Raw genomic sequence first — 24,966 nt, 5'->3', positions numbered from 1 at the left:
ACGCAGGAGGAAAAAACATATAAATGTGAAGAATATGGGAAAGCCTTCTGTCATCCTAAGTCCTGACAAAGACAAAGTCCTTTCACAAGGACTCACTTGATAAAAACCTCTTGAATGTGAACAACATAAAGTGAATGCTTCAATTGGTCCATATGCTTAAATGTGAAAACTCCCACTGAAAATAAATTTAAGAAACATGTGGAAGATTGATGGAAGTTAATCCATGTATAATGTTCTAGAAAAAAATTTTTGTTTTTGGTGAGGTAGATTGGCCGTGAGCTAACATCTGTTGCCAGTCTTCCTCTTTTTGCTGAGGAAGATTGGACCCGAGCTAACATCTGTGCCCATCTTCCTCTGTTTTGTGTGTGGGACACCACCACAGCGTGTCTTGATGAGTGGTGCGTAGGTCCGCACCTGGGATCCGAATCTGCAGACACCTAGCTGCTCAAGCGGAGCGCGTGAGCTTAACCACTACACCACTGGGCCAGCCCCTAGAAAATTTTCAACATGAAAGAGTTGTGATAAAAGTTGTAAATATATTGTGTTTAGCATCCGCTTTCTTAAAATGCAACATTGGACTGTGGATTTCTACTAATTACTTTTAGAAATGAAGTGAGAATTCTGTGAGTCATTTTTCAAAAATAGTACATAAGATTAGTAGGTAGTGCCTTTTCCTTAAATCAGTTAATATTTTCTCTTTCCATTTTGCAGCCTGTTGGATCCCTGGGTGAAGTGTATTTCTAATATGCAATTAGGTTTAGTTTTTTTTTTTTTTTTTTAAAGGAACCACTTTTTTTTGTTGTTGTTGTTGTTGGGAAAGATTTGCCCCAAGCTAACATCTGTTGCCAATCTTCCTCTCTTTTTTTTTCCTTCCCAAAGTCCCAGTACATAGTTGTATATTCTAGTCGTAAGTCCTTCTAGTTCTGTGTGAGCCACTGCTTCAGCATGGCTACTGACAGACAAGTGGTGTGGTTCCATGCCCGGGAACCAAACCTGGGCTGCTGCAGCAGAGCGCGATGAACTTTAACCATTAGGCCATTAGGGCTGGCTTGGTTTGATTTTTTTAATAATGTTTTATTCTGTGTTAAGAGGCCGTTAAAAATTGATACGTCGGTTTTTGTTGGGATTTTCCTACTGGCCTTGGGTAGCAGTTCCTAGATATCCCTAATCCATTATATGTATTGTAACTTTTTTACTGAGAAAGCTCCTTTTTTGATGTGTGGGTTTAGGAGCCTTTTTCTATTTTCCATGGTATTAAACATTGAGAATAAACTTGTACATGTGGCAACTTAAAAAAAAAAGACTGGTTTTCTAGAAATTTCTATACATGAGCAAGCCTCTTTTTTTTTTTAATACTCTTGAACAAATGTCATAAATTAGAGAATTGCAAGCAGCTGAGGCTGAGTCTGTATGGGATATTCGCCATAGGAAAAGAGTGCAAAACTGGATTTCTGTTCTCAAGGCCCGGGATCCCAAGTGTGTATTCTTTCTCTTCAGCTCCTATCGTTTTTGTCGTCTTCACAGATGGCAGAAGATTTTCAAGTCCCGCCTGGTGGAGTTGGTAGTGACCTACGGCAACACCTTCTTTGTGGTTCTCATTGTCATCCTCGTGCTGCTGGTCATTGGTGAGTGAGCTGTGACTGAGGATAGCTACCTGCCCTTGACTCTTTGCTGTGGCCTTTGCCACAAATCCCTGTGCCATGTTCCACGTGAAGCATACAGCTTTGGCTTCTTAGAGACAGGGCACTTAAGTGGCCCCGGTCTTTCTCTTGAGGAAGAGGCTTCCTTCATCCATGAAGAGGGTGCTGCTGACTGCTGGCAGGGCCTTCACTTTTACCAGCAGCCTTTTTTGCACCCTGTGGTCACCACCTCACATTTCTGGGGTGGCTCCTCTGGTCATTCCAGAACTGAAACCAAGAGAAGCTAACTGGCCCATCTTAACTTTGGTCTAAGTAGTGCTGTTCTCCAGTCACTTAGACAGCAGCATCAGTCTTCCTTGATGTCTGAAACAGGCCACGAATAGGGGCTGAGTGACCAAGTAGACAGGGAGCCTAGCTGGGAAGCAAGCTGCCGTGTCTTGTAGTATGGGGGAACTGAGAGGTCTGGCAGCATATTCTAGGGGGAAAATCCCAGACTTCTGTGGATCTGGGTCAGACTTCAGGTCTTTCGGGTCCTTCCAGCTCTGAGGTTCTATAAACTACACATTGAGGTGCACACCAGCAGGAGTTTGAAAGATAAATTGGTCCCAGTGTATGCTCAGGGATGGGGCCTGGGGCCAGGTGGTGCTAAGATGGAAGGCAAAGATTTTGTGACATGTCGGTGGCATGATTGTTTGGAGACCGGAGAAATCAGTACAGCTCTTGTCTGGCTGTTAAATGTGCATTTTGCTGTGGTAAGTGATCTATAGGTCCCCCCGCTTGGACTCCAGAGCCATGGCTTGGCTCTGCCACAGAACGTGGTCCTGTCTGTAAGGTGTGATGCCTGCTTAGGCTCCTCTCTTCCCAAGTCCCCAGCAGAAATGTGGCAGTAGGTGGGAGGCAAGGGGGGCATAGGTCAGGGGACCGTGCATGGCCCCACCCACTAGCTGCAGCATTTAGGCATTTCTCCTTCCTAATGTCTTGGGGCCTGACGGAATATATTGAAGCAGGGCTACCTCTGAACAGGCCAGGTGTGGCCTACCCATTCGCAGCCATGTGGGGTGAGTGCCAGCTGCCTGCAGACCTTGCAGTTCTTGAAATGCTTGGCAAGGCCCCAAGAGGCAGTCCTTTCCAATCAGGGTTCTCTCCTTGAGTGGCCTCTGGGCCTGGAGGGGCAGGGAATATGTGTGTCATCCCCCAAGCATGAAAAGCCAGGCTGCAGGATTTTGGAACTGAACATGTGTGCTTTCACTTTTGGGTGTGGGGTGGGGGTGAGAATTGGGGTGGAGTGGGACTCTGCTTGGGGTATTCCCTCAGGGCCTTGCCTCTCTACAAACCAGACTCCAAGAGCTCTCCGTTTTCTGGCACAGCTGAGCGGGCCAAGGAGGCCCTTTGCAGAACCCAGTAGTTGGCAATGGTGCCATTCTTTTTTGGAGTCAGGGAATTGCTCCAAAGTTCTAGAGAGACATCTGGCCATGATGACAGGCTGTTTCCTACCCTAATGGTAAGAAGTGTAATCTAGAGAGGTCTGCAGAGGCTTCTACAGGTATAAGTGTTAGCTAGTAGCAGATACTAGTGTGAGGTGATGGACATAACCAGCTAGAGCTGCAGCCCTGGCTGGGCTCTGGCCTTCACTGGGAGGGGCCTAGGGCAGATCTGACTGGGGGATTGGGCTTGATGAGGGTCCAGGGTCAACTGCCCTGGGCCAGAGGCCTGAGATAGGGAGGGCAGCACTCTGCTGCGTGACTTGGGCTGGTATGGCCCAACACCCCCACCCCCAGTGTGCTCTCTGCCAAGGTGGTCCTTAAGGTTGTGGGGTTCCTGGATGCAAATGACAGTGTAGAAAAATGTGTTTTTTAAATTACAAAAATAACATAGTTATTTTTAAAAATTGAGAGATTTAACCTAAAATGTTAAGTAATCTCATAATCCCATGTCCCACAGATAGCCATCATTAATACTTTCTTGTACGTTTCCAGAGGCTTTTTCTATGCTGACATCTTTACTAGAATACTACGAACTGTTATGGATTGGATTCAGATCACAGTACACACTGTTTTAGATGGTGCTTTTTCTCTACTTACTGTGTTTTAGACATGTTTTTACAGCAGTTTCATTCTTTTTAAGATTGTATAGTATCTTGTCATATGGTTATACTGTAATTCCTTCTCTATAGGCATTCTCATATCATTGCACATTTATGCAAATGCTTGTGTAGGATAAATTTGGAGAGGTGGAATTGATGAATCCAAGGGTATGAACATTTTAAACTTTATGTCTTAGTTTGGGCTGCTATAACAAAAATACCATAGACTGGGTGGCTTAAACAACAGATATGTATTTCTCACAGTTCTGGAGGCTGGAAGTCCAAGATCAAGGTGCCGGAAGATTCGGTGTCTGGTGAGGGCCCTCTTCCTGGTTCAGAGAAGGCTGCCTTCTCACTGTGTCCTCCTGTGATACAAGGGGTGAGGGAGCTCTCTAGGGCCTCTTTTATAAGGGCACTAATACCATTCATGAGGGCCTTGCACTCATGACCTAATCATCTCCCGAAGGCCACACCTCCTAACACCATTCCATTGGGGGTTAGGATGTCAACACAGGAATTTGAGGGGGACAGGAACGTGCAGCCCATAACAAATAGGTGTGTCATTGTTTTGGTTTATATCCCTGCTAACAGTGTTGGAGAGTGCTCGCTTCATGATATAGATTTAACACAAAGACACCTCTAGGGGGAGGCAGATTTTTATAATGTAAGATCAGCTTAAAAGCCAAGCAGTGTCAAACCAGAAATTAAGAACCAGACAATATGGGGCTGGCCCCGTGGCGCAGCAGTTAAGTTTGCGCATTCTGCTTTGGTGGCCCGGGGTTCGCTGGTTCAGATGCTGGGTGTGGACCGACTCACCGCTCATCAAGCGCCATGCTGACGTGGCATCCCACATAGAAGAGTTACAACTCTACAACTATGATATACAACTATGTACTGGGCTTTGGGGAGAAAGAAAAAATAATGATTAAAAATTTTTTTTTAAAAAGTATAAAAAGAACCAGACAATACCCATACAGTGATACTTTGTGCCTTTCCCATGGGGGTCTGTTAAGAGCCCTCTTTAGGTAGATCTTCATGTACTGACTTAAGAAGATGTCTCTGGGAGTGAGGGGGGAAAAGCAGTGGGTATGGGATGGTTCCATTTCTACTTTACAGGCAAGCCTATCGATGTATGTGTATCTGTAAACCGGAGCACCATACATCTGACAGTGGCTCTCAGGAGCAGAGACTGTTCACCATTCAGTTCTTTGCATGCCCCCTGTGTGCCCAGAACTGTGCTAGGCTTTGGGGAGATAGTAGGCAAGATTTCTGTTCTCGTGGAGTTTGTCATCTAATTTGGGGGAGATGGACAATAAACATGTACCTCTGGTCATTTCAGATATGGGTGTGGATTACAAAGAGAATAACATAGGGTAATGTGATCAGAAGTGACTCCTTTAGATAAGTTGGCCACATATCAGATGCCCTGTTGGGGATGATTATGTTATGGGAGTCTTTCTCTTTCCACATTTCTCGTATGTTTGAACTTTTGATGAGTGCAGATTCCTTTTGTAATTGGAATAAAACAGTTGAAATAACAAAGCTCGTTATAGCTTTGAAACACAAACCCTTGACTCTTGAGCAGGCATCCTCTGGGTCTTGATTCTTAGGCAGCTCAGGCCTCCTCAGTGGGCATTTCCGTAAACAGGACTGCCCTGGCTTGTCAGCAGGGTGGCTGACGGCCTGCCTGGGTTGAGATAGACAGAACCAGACACTGGGGACACCGTGAGAAAGGGGAGCTGCCCCCATTGCCAGCAACGCCTCAGACTTGGTTAGCATCTTGACGTGGAGAGCAAGCTTGTGGCCTGCTCTTGTGGTAGAATGGAGCCAGGGAGTGACGTGAGAAAAGCTGCAGGAGAGAGTGGGTTTGAGGGTACAGCTTCTATGAGGCATTCCCCAAAGTGTGTGCAGAAGGGGGGATAGCGGGAGACAGAGTCAAGGGAAGTGAGGCCACCCTGACTTGTGCCACCTGTGTCACCTGGACAGCTCGGTCTTGTCCGAGCAAGAGCTAAACACCCCTGTGTCTCGTCTCATCTCTGCTGCAGATGCTGTGCGCGAGATTTGGAAGTATGACGACGTGACGGAGAAGGTGAACCTCCAGAACAATCCGGGGGCCATGGAACACTTCCACATGAAGCTTTTCCGTGCCCAGAGGAATCTCTACATTGCTGGCTTTTCCTTGCTGCTGTCCTTGTGAGTGGGGAGCGGTGAGGGGCTGTGAAGGGACCCCTGGGCTAGCCTGTGACTTTGACTCCTCAGTCTGTGAACTTGAACCAGAGGCCCTGACTGTTAGGGGAACCACACAATTTCCCCAGAGGCCTCTGATTTTCCTCCTGACTCCAGTGGCAGTGTGGAGAGTGGGAGAGGACTGACTGGAAGGTCGGAAGACCTGAGTTCTGGCTCTGCCATAACTTGCCACTTGCTCTTTTAGGGCAAATGCATTACCAGCTTGCTCTGTGTATGTAGAGTGAAGTAAATGACGAGGTGTTTTCTTCCTCTGGGAGAGGCCCTTTGGAGCCCAGCTTAAAAGGGACCACCTCAATAGGGGCTTTTTGTGTATGGGGTCCTGACTTGGAAAGAGTGGGCAGAGATGGCATGAAGGGGCTGAGACTGACCCTGTCCCCAGGGCCTTCCCAGATGTAGACGTGTCACAGGAGCATATTGTGCTCCATAGCAGCCTAAGTATTTCCGGTGTTTTTTTTTTTTTTTTTTTTTTTTTTTTGCAAGACTTGAGTGCCTCCATCAGGGCCAAGGGGGTGGCTAGTTGGGCAAGACTATACTGATATTAAAGCACCTGTTTGAGCCTCGGGACCTGTTTGCTGCCTCCTGCTTCCAGGGGTTCTGATCAGGGGCCTGGCTCTTCTCAGGTGTGGTGACTGGCAGGGAGTAGATATTGTGCTCAGGCCCAGGGCTGCTGGAGGTATTGAGAAGAGGCTTGCTGTGAGGTTATTCCGAAGCAGGGTGAGCATATGGATTCTGGGGCTGGGCTCTCCCATCTCTAGTCACCTGGACATCCTTCACTAGGCGTTAGAATGACTACTTGTCTGGGTTTCAGTTTTTCAGAAAGAGTCGCTCAGGTGAGCCTGGCCTCTCTGGGTCAAAGTTGGAAAGTGGTGGGTGTGGAGCTGCACAGGGGAAACAGCTTTCAAGGTGATCCGTTTGATCTCAGAAGTGGTCTGCAAGCGTGCTGGCTTTAAACATCTGAGCGTTAGGAAGTGAGAAGGCTGGGAGGAGTAGGACACATACCCTAGAGTTTTAGAGTTTCAGGAAGCTGCGAAAAAGAAGTTTGATCTTGTGGTCTGAGGCTGAAAAGGAAGCAGATCCAGAGGACTGAGTCTCAGAAACAAAATTCTGAGTTCAACTGCAAGTGAGTCAAAGAGGGGAAAAAGAGAACCAGCTGTGTCTAAAGAGACCACAGAGGCTCTGGAGGGGACTCCCAGGCAAGCTGCGATTCCATCTGGAAGATAGGAAGGACAGAAAGAGAACTAAGGACCGACTACACCAGAAGAGCGCACAGAGCTTTGAGAATAGTACCGGGAAGGTGAGAGCCTGTGGGGACCTCAGGCTTGTGAAACGCGGTAAGACCTGAGGAGAAGAGGGTCCTCTTGATGTTTCTGTGTAAAGGAAGGAAATGGCAGGCAGAGGTCAAGGGTAAAGAAAGCATTGGGATGAGAGAATTGAAATCCCAGGTGGGTGAGAGTATACTGGAATGCCAGCTTCTCTATAAAACTTAGCTTCTGCTTTCCTTGATGAAATTGTGTCCAGAGGCTCTTGATCACTTGCAGATGGAATTGCCGGTCCTTGAGGAATTGCAGGGTAGGAGAGGTTCTGGAAGACTGCAGACAGGCAAGCATCCCAGTTGCCAAAGGAGGGAGAAAGTAGGTGAGGCAATAACTAGAATGGGAGGGTCTGACTTTGGTCTCAAGCCGTGTTCTAGAGAGAACAGCTTGTATGCTTTCCGAGAAGAGGGAGGGATCATTGGCGGTGACTACTAGAGAACAAGTTTTATTAGTCTTACCGCTGCCTTCTGTCGGTATAGTGTAGATGGATTTTCAGCAAAACATTTGCGAGTCTCCAGTTCGAATCTTAGGGACCGGATACTGAAGTGTGGGCAGGGTGCTGGCATCACAGTGTGGTTGGGCAGGGTCCTAACTCCCCTGAGCGGCTATTGCCTAGATCAGCTCCATCCAAATACTGGCCTCGGGTGCTTGCCCTCCACCCCTAGCCTGCTCAGTGTTTCTCTGCTGAGGACGTTTGGCATGGAGAGCAGATGCGAGGAGAAATGGAAGCCAGGAAGAATTGAGCAGCAGGTAGGGTAGCTACTGCTCAGAATCCACGGCCGTCTAGATGGCTTCACTGGCAGGGCCGACTCAAATGAGACTTGAGTTTTTAATGGGGATACATTTGTAAGTGTCCGTGTAGGTTCGTAAAGGGCAGTGGAGACAGGGCCGAGCAGGAACTCGGAAAGACTTGGGGTTGTGGCTTATTGCAGCTCAGTAGGAGTTAGTGGCAGAACTACTGCAAAAGCTGATAAGCTATTAGCGCCCTTCAGTGGAGGCTGGGGCCACCAGGAGGGAGGCGCCAGCCTCGCCAGTTTGATGTCAGCCAGCGCTACCTGGAGGGTTGCATTTGGGGCCTCACCTCTTGAGAGATGCCGGCAAACTGCAGATTGTGAATTCAGAAGCAGTCACAGTGGTGGCAGATAGAGTGGTGCTTATTGCCTACATACTGTGGCTTTGAAGTCTTACTCTCCTGACTCTTCTGCTTTTGTGATCTCTTCCAGAAAGACACCTCCAGGGCAGGTGGTGTCTGAGTGGGCCAGGCACACCAGACGAGTGAATGTGTGCTTGATTCGGTTCTGTCTCCTCAGCACCGAGAAGCCAGGCGTTCCAGCTTAATTCCTGCAGTTGACTTTTTAAAATTGACATCTAGTATAAGTTGGTGTCTAGTTTTATGAGTGTTTTTACAAATGCAGAGTCAGGTAACACTACCACGATTGGGATTCAGAACAGTTAGCAGTTTCCTTTCTAACCTAAAGGGTTGACTTCAAAGAAGAGCAGTCCTCATTTATGCCCTACGCTGTTCCCAAAGGGATGCATGGAGGTGGGGAGAATGGAGTGAGATTTGGGCCCAGTGTTCCAGTCGGCTCTTGTGATGCCCCTCTGCTCTCTCTAGTAGTAGCTGCCTCCTCCACTTTGCTGTGAGCTCTCCATTTGACAGGCATGTAAGGCTTCATGGAATTCCCTTTTTTTTTTTTTTTTTTATTTTTATTGATATTTTAATGGTTTCTAACATTGTGAAATTTTGGGTTGTACATTTTTGTTTGTCCATCACCCCATATATGACTCCCTTCACCCCTTGTGCCCACCCCCCACCCCCACTTCCCGGGTAACCACAGTCCAGTTTTCTCTGTCCATGTGTTGGTTTATATTCCACATATGAGTGAGATCATACAGTGTTTGTCTTTCTCTTTCTGGCTTATTTCACTTAACATAATACGCTCCAGGCCCATCCATGTTGTTGCAAATGGGACGATTTTGTCTTTTTTTATGGCTGAGTAGTATTCCATTGTATATATATACCACATTTTCTTAATCCAATCGTCAGTCGAGGGACACTTAGGTTGCTTCCACTTCTTGGCTATGGTGAATAATGCTGCAATGAACATAGGGGTGCATAAGCCTCTTTGGATTGTTGATTTCAGGTGCGTTGGATAGATTCCCAGTAGTGGGATGGCTGGATCATAGGGCATCTCTATTTTTAATTCTTTGAGGAATCTCCATACCGTTTTCCATAGAGGCTGCACCAATTTGCATTCCCACCAGCTGTGTATGAGGGTTCCTGTTTCTCCACATCCTCTCCAACATTTGTTGTTTTTTGTCTTGGTGATTATAGCCATTCTAACGGGCGTGAGGTGGTATCTTAGTGTTGTTTTGATTTGCATTTCATGGAATTCCCTTTTTTAAAAAAAAAATTAATTTATTTTTGGTGAGGAAGATTGGCCCTGAGCTAACATCTGTGTCCACCTTCCTCTATTTTGTATGTGGGATGCCACCACAGCATGGTTTGATGAGCGGTATATAGATCTGCACCCGGGATCCAAACCCACAAGCCCCAGGCCCCTGAAGCAGAGCACACGAACTTAACCACTATACCACTGGGCCGACCCCAGAATTCCCTTTTAAATGTGTCACATGTAGTAACTTCTTGGGCCTGGTTGTTCCAGCAGCCACACATCTCTTACCTCTCCATTTTAGCTAAAGATTCTTTGTTGTGTCTGCCATACCATCCCATGTCCCCATCTAGTAGCCAATGAAAAAAGGACCTGAGGGGGCCGGCCCGTGGCACAGTGGCTAAGTTCATGTGCTCTGCTTTGGTGGCCCAGGGTTCTCAGGTTTGGATCCCAGGCGCAGACCTACACACTGCTCATCAAGCCGTGCTGTGGCACCCTCCCACATACAAAATAGAGGAATATTGGCACAGATGTTAGCTCAGGGCCACTCTTACTTGCCAAAAAAAAAAAAAAAGGACATGAGGTTGGTCTTGTATAACTTCTTAAAAAAGGAAACAGTGACCCCAAGGATCAGTATAGATTCATCAATTGCCCACAAATGATCTGTTGAATTGTTTCTAGAATTTTCCAGGAATATATATGCCTCCTTAGTCTAGGGGTCAGATCCTATATGGCGGCTGTGGCCCTAGAGGAGCGTCTTTCTTTGCATGGCATTACCCATAGAAATGTTCTTAGATTTTATTTATTTATTTATTTTCCCCCCAAAGCCCCAGTAGACAGTTGTATGTCATAGCTGCACATCCTTCCAGTCGCTGCACGTGGGACGCGGCCTCAGCACGGCCAGAGAAGCAGTGCATCGGTGCGCGCCCGGGACCCGAACCTGGGCCGCCAGCAGTGGAGCGCACGCACCCAACCACTAAGCCACGGGGCCGGCCCCCATAGAAATGTTCTTGTCCAAACTTGATACCCACGCAACCCATATGTGGCTTGCAGGAAACACTGTAAACAAAACTATGGTCTTTGTTATCCTGATTACAGAAGTTCTACCTGCTCATTAAAATAAACAAAGCCACCCAAAGTTCAAATAATACAGAAATGCCGGGTAAGAGATTGAGCACCCTCTAGTTCCATCCCCAGAGATACCACAGGTAATAATTGGAATGTTTCTGAACTTTTTAAAATAGTCTTTTACTTAATGTATAACTTTTCTCTTTCAAGTGCCATGGGGTTTTTTTTGGCTCTGCTTTGACTTGCCTTTTTCATTCAATGATATATCTTGGCGGTTTTTCCAAATGACTCATGCAGACCTCTCATTCTTTTTTCTTTTTTTTTTTTTTTTTGGTGAAGAAGATCAGCCCTGAGCTAATATCCATGCCAATCCTCCTCTTTTTGCTGAGGAAGATTGGCCCTGGGCTAACATCCGTACTCATCTTCCTCCACTTTATATGGGATGCCGCCACAGCATGGCCTGACAAGCAGTGCGTTGGTGCGCGCCCGGGATCTGAACCTGGGCCGCCAGCAGTGGAGCGCGCGAGCTTAACCACTATGCCATGGGGCTGGCTCCATCTCTCTCATTTTTTTTTTTTTTTTCAGTGAGGGAGATCAGCCCTGTGCTAACATCTGCCAATCCTCCCCTTTTTTTGCTGAGGAAGACTGGCCCTGGGCTAACATCCATACCCATCTTCCTCCCCTTTATATGGGACGCCGCCACAGCATGGCTTGCCAGGCGGTGCGTCGGTGTGTGCCCGGTATCCAAACCGGCGAACTCCGGGCCGCCGCAGTGGAGTACGCACATTTAACTGCTTGTGCCACCGGGCCGGCCCCTCTCATTCTTAATGGTTGTGTAGTGTTCTGTCATGTGAGGGGACCATCATATGTTTAACCAATTTCCTGCTGACAGATGTGAGAGCTGGTTCGAAATTTTTACTGTTCAAAAACCATTTGCCCACGTCAGTGGGTTCTAGTCTGTCCTCCCACACATTATGTTCCTTTTTCGTTTTTCTCTCTGTAATCTTTGGAAATGGATTGGTGGTGTCCTGGTCCCCTGGCACCTCACTCCTCTGAGTGTGGTCCGTGGCCCAGCAGCCTGGGCAGGACCTGGGGGCTTGTTGGAAATGCAGACCCTCGGTCCTGCCTCTGGCCTGCTAGTAAGGGCCTGCATTTCCACGAGCTCCCTCCTGGCTGACCCCATACGTGTTAGCGCTTGGATGGCGCTGCTCTGGCACATCTTCCTGTGTGCACTACCCCAGCAGTCATCGGCGGATAGCAGTTCTTGCTGTGTTGTGGGGTTTCACGAACTGGGATATAATTCATCTAGGTCTGGACATGGTCAAATGCATTTAAAACACTTGGAATACTCTCTCACGCTCCTCACGTACCTGGTTGGATCTTTCAGAAACCATGCTATGCCACTTTTTCTTTGAAGAATGTCTTCTCTCATCTGTCAGCACATACTTTGTGCCCTACGTGGTGGGCTAATCCCTTTTTTTGTTCTCCGTGTCCTTGCTTATGTGCCCCTCTGAACTTCTATACACGTTCTTTTACAAATGAACGAGTGACTCTTGTTAGCCGTGTGCAAGCCTGTGAGAAAGAGATGTCTGTCTCTTTTTCTTTGCTGGGTCATTTGGTTGTGTTATGAGAATTGTTTTGTGGGGTCCCACTCATGGTCTTAGCTCAGCAGACATCTGAGTATTACTCTACATGAGACAGTGCTGGGGTGTTGCCACAGAAAGAGCAATAAGAGAGTGGTTGAAGGAGAGCAGCCCAGGAGTAGCCTCACCACACCATACTGGATCAAGGGCACAGATCACGCGCACCCCTCCACGCAGTCTTGGTGTCTGCACGTAGGAGTGCGGCGGCATGGGAAGGAGGACAGAGAGTCGGAAGCGTGTCTGCGTTGGTGTGAGCTGTGAGTACTCAATCGTTGGTTTTCAGCCTGCCTCTGACTGCAGACTGGAGGGAGTGCTGCTGTATTGCCTGAGTAGTTATTACCTAGCTTTTGGTAGGAAGGTGCCTGCATGATCTGTAAGCTAAAATCTACTTCCCTGTATGTCCTCCTTATTAGTCTTAGTTTTATGAGTTTGACAACTTTAACTTCTTAGTCCCTTTTGTACGTCTGAAGATTATTAAGTCATCTAGTAGCATATAGCCATTGGAGGAAGATGAGGCTTTAAATAAACAAATAAGTTCTCTGAAATGCTACCGTAACCACTGTTGACATATACCTTTGCTATATATCTTTCTAGACTTTTCTACGCCTAATAGCAGCTACCACTTGTTAAGCAAAGCATTCTATCTGCCAGTCACATATTAATTTTTCTAATAGCTTTGCAAAGAAGAAACTGAGGTTTGGAGAAGTTCAGAAACCTGTCCAAGTTCCCGAAGCTAGTCTTCGGCAGAGCTGAGAGTTCAGGCTTAGAATGACAGGACCTCAGCCCCTGGGTTCGTCCCTGCAGAATCTACATGCTGCTGAAAAACAGGGGCCAGCTGTCACTGCCACGTGGGAACTTACATTTTTCACTGAGTTGATCCTGAACATCATTCTGGGACCACCGATCTGGTTCTTCAGCATTCTTATGCATCTCACCAATTCCCCCCTGGTGGACATCGAGCTCATCTCCCCTGTTTTTCTGATATCATAAGCAGTGGCTATCTCTGTTGTGCATGCATTTCAGCTAGGGCGGGTTCTTTGGGGCTCTTGATTCTATTTGAAGAGTCCGTGCCCCTCTTACCATCTGTCTCTCTCTCATCCGTGTTTGCACTTGTCTTACTGGCAGGCACCGGTTCAGTCCCTGAACCCAAATAGGTGCCACCTAAGTTTGGGGAAGGGCTGGCCTAGCAGGGTGGATGCGTCAAGAGTGGCGGGAGACAAGATGTAGAGGGTTTTGAATGCCGGTCCCAGAGTTTGTACTCAACCTCTGTGGTAGAGGGCTGAGTTTTTCCAGTGGCACTGCACCATGGTCAGAGTTGCGCATTCATATTTGGTAACAGTGTATGGGATGGAGTGGAGTAGGAGGGCCTGGAAGCAGGGAGACCACATCTGAGGTCGTGGCGTGAGAGACGCTGGCAGCTTGAACCAGGGCATGGTAGCTGATGGGGCAAGGGGGGCAGATTTGAGAGCTGGGCTGATGGGAGAAAGGGGAGGATCTGGTGGGGCCGCCGAGCCTCTGAGGTAGAGGTTGTGGTGGCTCTGCTGTGGGCACCTGCAAGCAGCAGCTGTGGCAGGACCCAGAGGACTGCCTGCACGCACGCACGGGAGGGAAGGGAGCTGGTGAGGCCCACTGGAAGAAACGAGGAAGCCAGGGTCGAGGAGGGGAAGGGGGGCCAGTCAGCGGGATGGTGCACTGCAGCATGATGGGCAGCTTCATGGAGGGGTGGAGAGATGGGTGAGAGGGTGGTGCTGGCGGTGTGGCCACTCTGTAGAAGTGAGGTAGAGGGGAATAGAAGCAGACACAGGGAGAGGCAAGACTGGGGAGAGACAGCAGGTTAGTGGACGAGGGAACCACAGAGGGAGAGAGCAACACTTGAAAGAGAGGCTGGGGGTGGCCCTGGTTCCTAGCAGGGCTGGGGTCAGGAACATGTCGGGGGAACCTTGAGCAGCCCTCATAACTGAAAAAGGAAGCCTCACACCCTTAAACAAGCCTGTACTGCCCTCTGCTGCCACACCCCCCCCACGTCTGCTGCTGGGGGCAAGGGCCAGGCTTTTGTTCTGCCTCTTATGCTGCCTCTGCTGCCTGGTCGTGCTGACGTGGGGCAGCTTTGTACCTTCCGGGTCCTCACACTCCTTTCTCTGTCGGCTAGGCCACAAAATTTGAGAACTATCGTCTCAACCCAGAAGCCTGGGGAGCTCTGCCCTTTTTTCTTGTCCCATGTGACCCCTTGCTCCTGTGGGGTTTTTAAAGATCGTGGTAAAATACACATAACATCAAATTGACTATCTGAACCATTTTTAAGTATACAATTCAGTGGTGTTGAGTCCGTGCACACTGTTTTTTTTGTGTGTGAGGAAGATTAGCCCTGAGCTAACATCCATTGCCAGTCCTCCTCTTTTTGCTGAGGAAGATTGGCCCGGGGCTAACATCCGTGCCCCTCTTCCGCCACTTTATATGGGATCCTGCCACAGCGTGGCTTGACAAGCGGTGCATCAGTCCGCGCCTGGGATCCGAACCCGCAAACCCTGGGCCGCTGAAGCGAAGCACGCAAATGTAACCACTATACCACCACGCCAGCCTCCGTGCACACTGTTGTACAAACCAACCTCGAGAACTCTTTTCATCTTGCAAAACTGAAACTCCATCCCTGTTCCACAGCCTAGGGATCTCACCTCCTGAGCCTGTCTTCCTCACTGTCCTGGGAACCACTGCCATGGTGGGGCCACCATCATCCCAGCTAGGCTTCCTGCCACCAGCCTTGCTCCCTCAGCTTGTCTCCCCTGCCCCAACCAAGTGACCTTTCTGACATCCCATCACCCCGTTTCTAACGCCTTCATGGCACGTTTGGCATAAAGGCTTGAGACCCAGATCCCTCAGGATGAGACTCCTTCCTGCAGCCCCCTGCAGTCTCGGGGAGGCTGAGAGTGGCCCTGGTTCCTAGTGGGTAATTCCATGGCCTCTGCCTGGAACCCCCAACTCTTGCCTGCTGGCCCAGCCAACACCTCCTCTTCATGCTTCCTCGAGGCTTCCCTTGGAGCCTGCTCTGTGAGGCCCACGCCATGCTGCTAGCTGGCCTAGAGGGCTGGCATTTGAGGGCCCTGGAAGCCTGTGAGGTGCGGCCCAGGAACCTGGGCTCATCTCCTTTAGTGTGGTCGGCCCTGTGCCGAGGGCTGGGCACACACTAAGGGCTTCCTACACCGTGTGGACTAAATGGGGTGTCCTGGGCAGGTGGGGGACAGCTCTAGGCCTGTGTCCAGTTGAACTCATCAGATGGCTGTACCAGGGACTTTAGGATGGTAGCCTAGCTCTTCAGGTCTCCCGAGCTCCAACAGTGGGAACCCCAGGGGGCTCATGAAGACCACATGTCTGGGCCCCCAGAGGATGTGGATGCTGCTGGTCCTAGCACCACATTGGGGACCTCTGGTCTGTGACAAGGGTACAGGCAGTTGTAGGCTCTGTCTCGTATATTATTGCTCATCCGTTTCCTTGGTGCCTACTTCCCTGCTTTGGGCTGTAGCTGGCCAGTGTCCCTCTGGAGTTGCCAGGAGTGTGGCTGCGTGGCAGCTCCTGCTGGGCTGAGTCTCCAGTGTTCACAGTGCCATGCTCTGTTTTCCATGCCTTCACTGAAATGCCAGTCAAGGTCAGGACCAAAGTAGTGGTCACTATCCAGACCCAGGAAGGACCACCCTCGTGCGTGAAGCCCCTTAATTTGTAATGACCTGAACTTGATCCACAGGGATCTCTTGTTTCCTGCCTATCCCTCTGGGGCTGCATTGTGTCACTGTAGTCAGCCCAGGTGGAGCTGCCCATGCTTCGCTGCTAAGTTCCTCTGCTTAACCGCCAGTGACCTGGGGGCTGGGTTATCTGCTGGAAGATGATGGAGCCCTTTTAAACCCACAGGGCAAAATCCATCCAGACCCTCTGGGGCAAATGAGGCAGAACCTGGCAACAAGCAGATACTTGGTGCCCGTGTGCCTCCTGGGTCTTGTGCTGATGGTGAGAGGTGCTGGAGCCACCGTGTGAGCTGAGGCTGTGTGGGCTAGGGTTAACATCTAGCCTGGGCTCTGCAGCATGCCTTGGCCAGGGTGCAGTTTCTTCCCCCTGCCTGGGGGCTGTAATGGCCCATGGTGGCCCCGAGAGGCAGGCTGGTGTGACGAGAGTGGGCTTTGGAATCAGGCCTGGGTTTGGATCCTGGGTCTGTTACTGGCTAGCTGTGTGATCTCAGGTAAGTCCCTTACCCTCTCTGAGCCTTTTCCTTCACCTGTAGAGCAGGGATGAGGATAGCTCTCTCTTGTGCTTGGTGTGAGGATTGAGGTGACTTAGTCATGTTGTCAGGTTCGTGCCTGGCACGAGGGGAGTGTTGAATAAATGGTAGCTCTTCCTGGTATCACCTCGAGTAGTGATAGAGTTTGGTGGGGATTTTCTCACTTGTGTGGTAGGCTGTGCCCAGCTCAGGTAGGGAGCTGAAGAGAAGGCCCAGTCTTGGCCTTCAGTGTTCTTCCGCTCTGGGCTGGGCCAGGGGCGGCAGAGTATAGGGAGACGGGCCAGGGGTGGCAGAGTATAGCGAGAGGGGCCAGGGGCGGCAGAGTATAGCGAGACAGGCCAGGTGCGGCAGCAAGAGCAGAGGCCAGAGAGGGTGGCCCTGGGCATGGGGTGGATGATGCGGGGAGGGTCTCATCCGGGGCAGGCTGCTCACTCTGTTGACGGAGAAAATGCAGACACACGTGGAGACAGAGTAGAAGAACATCCCCCAGCTTCCACAGTGAGCATCTCCTGGCTGGTCTCGTTTTATCTACCCCCCACTATCCCCTGGCTCGGGATTTGAAGCAAATCCCAGATAACATGTTTACAGGCCAAAAGATATTTTGGTTTATTTCTTTGAAAAGAGACGGACTGGGCCGGCCCGGTGGCACAAGCGGTTAAGTGCCCGTGCTCCGCTGCAGCGGCCCAGGGTTCACTGGTTTGGATCCTGGGTGCACACAGATGCAACACTTGGCAAGCCATGCTGTGGCGGCATCCCATATAAAGTGGAGGAAGATGGGCACGGATGTTAGCCCAGGGCCAGTCTTCCTCAGCAAAAAAAAAAGGAGGATTGGCAGATGTTAGCACAGGGCTGATCTTTCTCATGAGAAAAAAAAAAAAAAAGAAAAGAGGGATTTTTTAAAAAAAACGTAAGCACACTACCATCTTCCCTGCAAGAAGTTCACGGTAACTCCCAATAATGTGGCCCTGGCTCCCTTACTGGGGCTTGTTTCTGTGTTTGTGTTTTTATATATTATTCATTTAAATCACTAGATAAGGTAACTAAGAGGTTTTTAAAATCCTAATGCTTGGGCCTATCCAAAGACGGCGATTTAAGTGGAGGACGACTGCCTTCAGTTCCCCTCCCTCCTTCCCTCACTCCCTCCCTCCCTCAGCTGCCATCGTTTTCTGTGGGTACAAATGTGATAGTACTTCAGATCTAGGCCCTAGGTAAGAGCGTTTTTGATAAGTCCATTGATTTCTAGTTTCCCTAAGCCAAACTTGCCTCTCCTACAGTAGTGTGCCAGTGTCCTGTGGGTGCTGGGCCTAGGAGGGGGCTCTGATAAAGGGGGGACTGCAGTGAAGTGGGCAGAGTTCCCTATGAAGAGGCCAAGAAGGAACATCTGATATGCATCAGAAAGAGCAATGGCTTCTCTTAAAATACAAACTGTTTGCTCAGCTACTTGATTGGGGCAGAAGAATTCTCTTCCTCACACTCTAAAAACAAATGGTGAATGACCTTCTTTGGGGCAGGGTGCCAAGCAAGTGGAGGTTCCTTCTTCCTGATTCCAAGGTCATCGAAAGCCTGACATTCCAGGAGGACCCCTTTCTCTGAGGGCTCCTGCCTCTGAGGCCTAAAGACGTGGTGTAGGGGAGTGGAGAGCAGGGTTTTGGATGGGAAGGGACCAACGGGCTCCTCCAGTGTGGCACTGTCTGACCAACCATCTGCAGAATGGAAGTACTCTCGCTGCGAAGGAGTGTGACTGAGGAGCTGGATTTTCCGTTTAGTGTAATTTTAATTTCTTTAAACTGAAGAGGCCACGTGTGGCTGGTGGCCTCCATATTGGACAGTGTAGCTAAAGCCACCTCTTGTCCTTTGCTTCGGTTCCCCGCACCCAGCCCAGGTGCTTTTCCCGGGCTCTGAGCATGGCATGTCACCTGCTGGAGGCACTGCCCTGTTTCCTGTGGACTCTAGTACCGTGCCACATCCCTGGGTGATGGCTGTCTCCCTCCCCCCATCAAAGGTTACTTCTCCAGGAACCAGTGTGTTTAGTTGGAGTCACCTGGTCCTGGGGTATCTTTGCCTAGCTTGTATGACCTCATTCAGTTGCTCTCTGTCCCCGTTTACACAGAATCCCTCAAATAGCTGATGTCAAGAAGGCAACACGACAGAACCCCCAGAAACACAGCTTGCTCCTGTGCACTGGTTCTCTTCAGCTTAGGAGGGTAGATGACGGGCAGCCGGCCGCCCACTGCCACCCCTCTGGCTGGCTTCGCTGTCCTCCGGTTGGACGAGCACCTCCTGGGTTGGCAGCTGGAGTTGCCACAGACTGTGGGCATTTCCCCCCCATTTTCTACAACCTCTGTGTACTGGAGGGTGTGTGCTAAGATGTGCTCGGGGTAGCCCTTTAGGAAGATTTTCGCTGGATCCTTTTGAATCAACTCTTCTTTCTCCTGTTTTGCTTCTTCCTTATTTTCATGACTCGAGGCTCTAGGGTGAGAGTTTCCTGGGGCGGCTTGCGCCCTGTTACTACAGTTGTAATTTCCCTGAAGCCTTTCCTGGGGCATCACCAAGCTTTTGGTTCCTTGGCAGGGTGGCTGCCTCCTGTATTTTTTCCTGGACTGTTGGGGCGGGTTCACCCAGAATCCACTGGCTGCCCTGCAGAACACTGCCAGAGACAGAGCTGTAGTTGGCCTGGAGAGTCAACAGGTGGCGTTGTGACACCAGCTTCCCACTTGCACGGGGGCAGTGGGGTGAAGGGGAATTGCCTACCTGTCCTGCAGGGGGGTCCTGAGGGCTGAGTGACCCAACTCATCTGAGGGCGTGGCACCTAGGAGATGCCTGGCAAATGCGAAGTGGGCAGGATTGACAACAGAGTGGCGGGGGGACGCCACAACCATAGAATATTCCAGTTGGGATGTGAGAGGACCATCCCCCATGCTCCTGCCCCAATTCCTGTTAAGCCCACAGGAGGGAGACCAGATTAGTGTCAAGCTCATATGAACGTCTCCCCCACTTGATACGATTGGCCCTGTTTCTCTAGTGTCCATACAGAGATTCTGTTTCTCCTGCCTTCTCTTGTTTACTCAACCTTTTATGAAAGCATGAGCACCCGGCTCAGCGTCCAAAAACATCTTGCTGAGAAAGCTGAGTTGAATTCAGGTATTTGAGGGTGACATTTGTCTGCCAAGGATACATCTGGATTCTCTTAAGGTTCATGAGCTGGCTTCTCCCTCTGTCACTGGGTGCGTTTAACACAGACCCGGGCCCCTTTGTTAACCCTGTACCTTTGGGAAATCCCTTTGGCTTGGGGCTTCTCACCTGTCGTGTGGTTACCCGCATGACCGGACTTGGGTGGTAGAGCAGAGAGCCATGGAGGATAACATTGGGGGGAGGGCAGAGCAGGACGTCAGCCTTTTCTCCCGGCTGACGTCTTCTGGGCTGTGGATACTTGGAGATTCTGAAGCTCAGCACCTTCCGCCGTGTGCCCTGCTCTGTCCTGGGGCCCAGTGGACACTCGGAGCGCTGAGGGGACACACAAAAGGCACGTTGATGTGTCTGGGAGGGCTAGGGGGTGGAGAGTTGCAGGGGGAGCCTCACCGCTGAATCTTGATGGGTGAGTTGAGGGAGGGCGCAAGAGCACGGGCCCCAGTGTGTCAGGGGCAGTAAGATGTTCTAGAAGGGCAGCTCTTGGTCAGCAATGGTAGGGCGCGCTGCTCTTGGCTTAGCCTGGAGCCCTGTGGGAGCACCCTGCGGACTCGGGCCAGGGTACTGGCTCCGCCCCCAGCTTTGGTGATGAGTGTTTTCCTGTGTGCCTTCTCAGCCACCACTGCAGTCACAAGCCGGGCTTGCTCATCAACACGGGTCTGACATGGTGCCTTCCCACCACTGCTTCCTGTCACCCTGCTGTTTGACAGACTGGCAAGTTCCACGTCTGCTTGTGTCCCCCGCAGCACGGCTGGGCTGAGGGAAGGCTGAGTTTGGGGAGAGCCGGGGCCCCAGACCTGCATTCTGCCCTGGCCTGAGGTGCAGCCTCGTGCACATGAGGAGGGGAGTCATCTCAAGGCCCTTTTTCAGCATTCCAGGTATGAGGGATCTAGAGATCCAAGGGACAGTCCCCGGCCCAAAGACGTTCCTAGCTGGGCAGCCAGATAAGGAAGAGATGATGATGCAGAGAGTTAAGGAGGAGAATGGAGTGAGAACAATGCAGCAGATGGGAGCAGGACCCAGAAGGGGGCCCAGGAAGGGAAGGTGGTGATTGAGCTGGGTCTTGAGTTATCAGCAAGAGTTCTCAAAGAGCAGGGGGAAAGCCATTGCAGAGGAGAGGGCTGACGTGGAGACAAGGCATGCGAAAACCCAGCGTGGTCCAGGAAGGGCCGGTGGTTTGGTGTTGCTAGAGCAGAGGGCCACATGGGTGGTGAGGGGAGAAGAGCCAGCTTGCAAAGGGCCATGTGCCAGCCAAAGGTGGTGGACAGGTGTCAGAGGGATCAAAGCAGGGGGGTGATGTGGTCAGATTGTCTTGGAGAAAGATCGCTCTGGCTTTCCTTGGGGCATGGATTGCAGAGCTGTATGGTGGCCGGTAGGGAGGAGGCCAGTTCAGAGCTGTTAAAATCCCACCAGAAAGAAGCGGTGAGGGCCATCCCTCTTGGTGATGGGGCTGACTGGGAGGTAGTCTGTCTGGAAGTGACAGGGACAGGACTCTACAATGACTGGGGCTGGCGGGGAGGAGGAGGGGGCCCAAGGTGGCGCATAGGCCTGGGAGCTAGGGTAGGTCAGTGATGCCCTGCACACAGCGAGGGTGCAGGGGCAGTCTGGCCTTCTTGGACAGGCTGAGCTGGGCAGGTCTCGGGGATGCCCAGGAGCCGCTGTTTAGTAGGCAGTTGGGTCTAAGGGCTGGGCTGAGATAAACCCTGTCGGGGATGAGACTGACAGGTGGTGAAGGTTGCTTGAGTTGAGGGCAGGGGAGAATTCCACGAGGGTGACTTGTCGGCTGCCCCAAGTGCTGCACAGTGAGTGCCCCGAGGACCCCAGGGCCCTCCTTGGATTGGGTGGTTAGGGCTCTGGTAGTCCTGCTAGTGGCTTGGCCAGGCCAGGGCCTAGCTTGGCCTTGGTTGAGGAATGGAGGAGGAGGGGAGAGTGGTTGAGGAGTGAGGTTCCTGGAGGGAAGAATTACCCAGAATTGTCCTGGGCCGGGTTGGAGGAACAGGTCTAACAGGAAGGGAGAGGACATGGATGGCATGAAAGACACGTGGCGGTGTGTGGAGGGGCGCCTGCCTTGCACTGAAGGGGAGACCCTAACTAAGGGCCGCAAGTTCAGACGAAGGCCCCCTGGACAGCTCTCGTGCGGGGCTCTGCGTGTTGGCAACCCTGGTTCTCCATAGCTGGGGACGGCCTGGGAGGGCACTGAGGAGAGCTGGGCCCCTGCTGCGCTGCCACTGTCATCCATTGCTGCCACCACCACCCTGGGCCCAGCCTCCCTGGGTAACTGTCCCTGACCAAAGTGACAGCTTTGGTCACTCAAAGTGCTACTAGAGTCCTGCTCCTGTCAGCCGCCTGCCCAGCCTTGTTGGGGGGAAGTGTCACCCTTGGACTTGCCTGTCCTGTCTTTGCCTGCTGGATCCGCCAGGTGGCACACATGTCCTCCCCCCATCCAGGCTCCAGCTGGGAGGAGTGGCCTGCTCCACATCACTGGGATCCACTCCGAGCTGCCCAGGCGCTCTGTGCTGGGAGGCTGGGGCTGACTTGCCTTTCTCTCTGGGCCCCTCCAGTGGCTTCCACCCTGCTGACGTGAGTCAGGTGCATTGCTTCTCTCTGCCTTCTGGGGTGCTCGGGAGCTCCCTCCACTTTCAGGGCTCCAGCCCAGTGTGGGGCAGGCTGGTGGGCACTTGGAGGCTGAGACAGGGAAACCTGAGCCCTGGGCCACGAGGTCCCAGCCGCTAATTTTAGAGAGCACATGTCACTGGAAACTCTCCCCTCCTGCCAGGAACCAGCGGGCTGGCTCTTCCCATACTGCCAGGGGCCCCTGGAGCCTCTCCCCACACCAGGAAGTGTGGTGGGCGTCTCAGCTGCTGCAAGGCTGCTTCCCCCTACGTGCTCATCCAGCCAGGGGTTCTGCCAGGCCCAGGCCAGGAGGGAGCTGGCCTTGTTGGCTTTCCCCATCCCCTTGGGCTATGTGATCAGCAGGTGTCCACGAGAACCCTGCGAAGGCTGCCGGGGGTCCTGGGGAGAGGGGCCCGAGAGCAGGTGACTGAGACAACTTCTGCTCCGTGCAAGAACTTTATTGTGAGAACACCCTGGACAAAACAGAGTCTTTCCCTCTTCCCCAGGGCCCCTGCACAGACAGGACTATGCCTTCCTCTGAGCTGTGGCTGAGCCGGGCCCCTGTCCCAGGTGTGTGGGCAGAGTGTCCCCCAGCCCCCACCTGTGCCCTGTTTTGACGGTTTGAGCTGTGCCTTTCTTGAGGGATGGAGTCCTTCCCTCCTCTCTCTTCCTGCCAGGTTACATCTCAGGGCAAGGGTGGCTGTCGGGAAGTGGAGTAGCGTGTGCCCCCAGCGGCCACCTGTTTGCTCCTCATGGCTTGGCTGGACCTGAGATGTGCACCTGGGCCATGATTCTTCGTTTTCTGTCCGCCTAGCCCCATAAGACCTCAATGTGGTGATGTTATCTAACAGATGTGTTCTGGCAGCTGCCTGTAGAATGTGTTTGAGAAGGGTGTGGGGAGAGAAGAGTCATTTCCATCTCTCTCAGTCGGCCTGGGAGTGGTTCCCTGGAAATTTAGAATGTGTAGTGGTTCCCAGCTCAGGCCTCAAGGTTGGACAGACAGGAGTGGGGATTCCAGCCACATCTGTTTCTGGTTCTTGACCTCATCCAGTTGCTTCAGCCCATTGAGCTTCAGTTTCTCCTCTGTGAAATGGAAGCAGCAATAGTGCCCACCTCACGAGGGGGCCCCGGGGATTCAGCTGGCCCGTTGGAAGCACCTCCAGGTGCTAGCTGCACTTGTTTATCAAGGCGAGCCTGGCCTCGCAGCGAGGAAAATGGCGCAGTGGCTTCTCTGGCACATCCAGGCCCTGACCTGGAAAGTGCTGGGTTCCAGGCCCTTGGGCTGTAGCTAGGCCTGGCCCCAGGTGTCCTGTCAGGCTCCTTCTTCCTGTGCCTTTGAGGCTGGAGGAGAGCCCCAGAACCGTGGGCAGAGGATAGCTCCAGGGCTCCACCTTTCCCCTTGTGTTGCCAGATCCAGGCTGGCGGCGTCTTGCTTGGCTGCCTGGCAATCCGAAAGGGCAGATCTAGGCTGAAGGCAGGCGTGGGGCGGGAGCAGCCAAGAGGAGTTCGTGCCAGCCATTTTTCCCACTTTCTTTTGCTCACTTCTCCCTTCTTTTTATAAACAATCACAGCCTGCTCAGACGTCTGGTGACTCTCATCTCTCAGCAGGCCACCCTGCTGGCCTCCAATGAAGCCTTTAAAAAGCAGGCAGAGAGCGCTAGTGAGGCGGCCAAGAAGTACATGGAAGAGAATGACCAGCTGAAAAAGGTGAGTTCTGTCTGCCTGACTGCCCCATGTGACATTCTTTATGGGCCATAGCGGCCACAGTTAGCCTATGAAGCCGGGAATAGCATGATACTGCTGTTGTGAGAAAACTGAGGAGTTGGGTGGAGGGGCCAAGGGGAAGTTCTCATTGGGACGTGTGCAGGAGGGATCTGGGGGACTCGGCAGGAAGGGGGTGTCCTTGCTGCTTCTCGCCTCCAACTGCTGTGTCCAGGCCAGACTCTTCCCTGATAAAACTGACTCCCTAGTGAGCCAAGCCCTGTGCTGTAAACCGTGGGCAAGTTAGCACAGAAGAATGCAAGATAAGGCCCCTGGTCTCCTGAGGATTGCTCTCAGCTGGGGACGAGGCAGGGACAGGGAGTGGCCAGTCCTAGAAGGCTTATCAGAGGAGGTGAGTTGTGAGCCCAGCTGGGAAGTAGGTAGATGGACTTGGAGTTATAGGCAGGACAGAGTTGGATGGGCAGGGGCGAGTTTGGGGCATCTTGGCTGGAGTGAGCTGGGGAGAGGCAGGAAGGGCATTTGTCAGTTGTAGGTGACTGGCAGAAATCCCTGGTTGACAGCAAATTGAGTCATTGGATGTACTGGTCGACTCCGAGGAGCTGCTGAGAAAGGAGGCAGGGCTGGGAGCCAAGGAAGGCAGGGTGTGTGGCCTGTGAGCTGCAGCAGGTGGCCCTGCTGGCCCTTGCCTTTGCCTGGTGCCTGGGAACAAGCAGTGGCCCAGTTCTGCGCTGACATTTCCAAAGGGGCAAGTGCCCAGGGCAGCTTGAGGAATTGCAGCTCAGTAGGGAAGATAG

General features: G+C 51.6%; 1 protein-coding gene across 6 annotated transcripts in view; it reads left to right on the top strand.

Annotated features, from left to right (window-relative positions):
• The window catches only part of BCAP31 (B cell receptor associated protein 31), a 30,728-nt gene that overhangs the window by 3,058 nt on the left and 2,704 nt on the right, over positions 1 to 24,966 (top strand). For 3 of the 6 annotated variants that reach the window (XM_058534957.1, XM_058534956.1, XM_058534959.1), the window contains exons 3-5: positions 1,498 to 1,625; positions 5,769 to 5,916; positions 24,022 to 24,157. In XM_058534957.1, coding sequence (XP_058390940.1) covers positions 1,498 to 1,625; positions 5,769 to 5,916; positions 24,022 to 24,157 — 412 coding nt within the window. The remainder of the gene's footprint in view (positions 1 to 1,497; positions 1,626 to 5,768; positions 5,917 to 24,021; positions 24,158 to 24,966) is intronic. The other 3 variants (XM_058534958.1, XM_058534961.1, XM_058534960.1) reach the window with 1 other exon arrangement.

The sequence above is a fragment of the Diceros bicornis genome, chromosome X (genome assembly GCF_020826845.1).
Source record: "Diceros bicornis minor isolate mBicDic1 chromosome X, mDicBic1.mat.cur, whole genome shotgun sequence".
NCBI lineage: Eukaryota > Metazoa > Chordata > Mammalia > Perissodactyla > Rhinocerotidae > Diceros > Diceros bicornis.
This window is presented reverse-complemented; position numbering and strand designations above follow the sequence as displayed.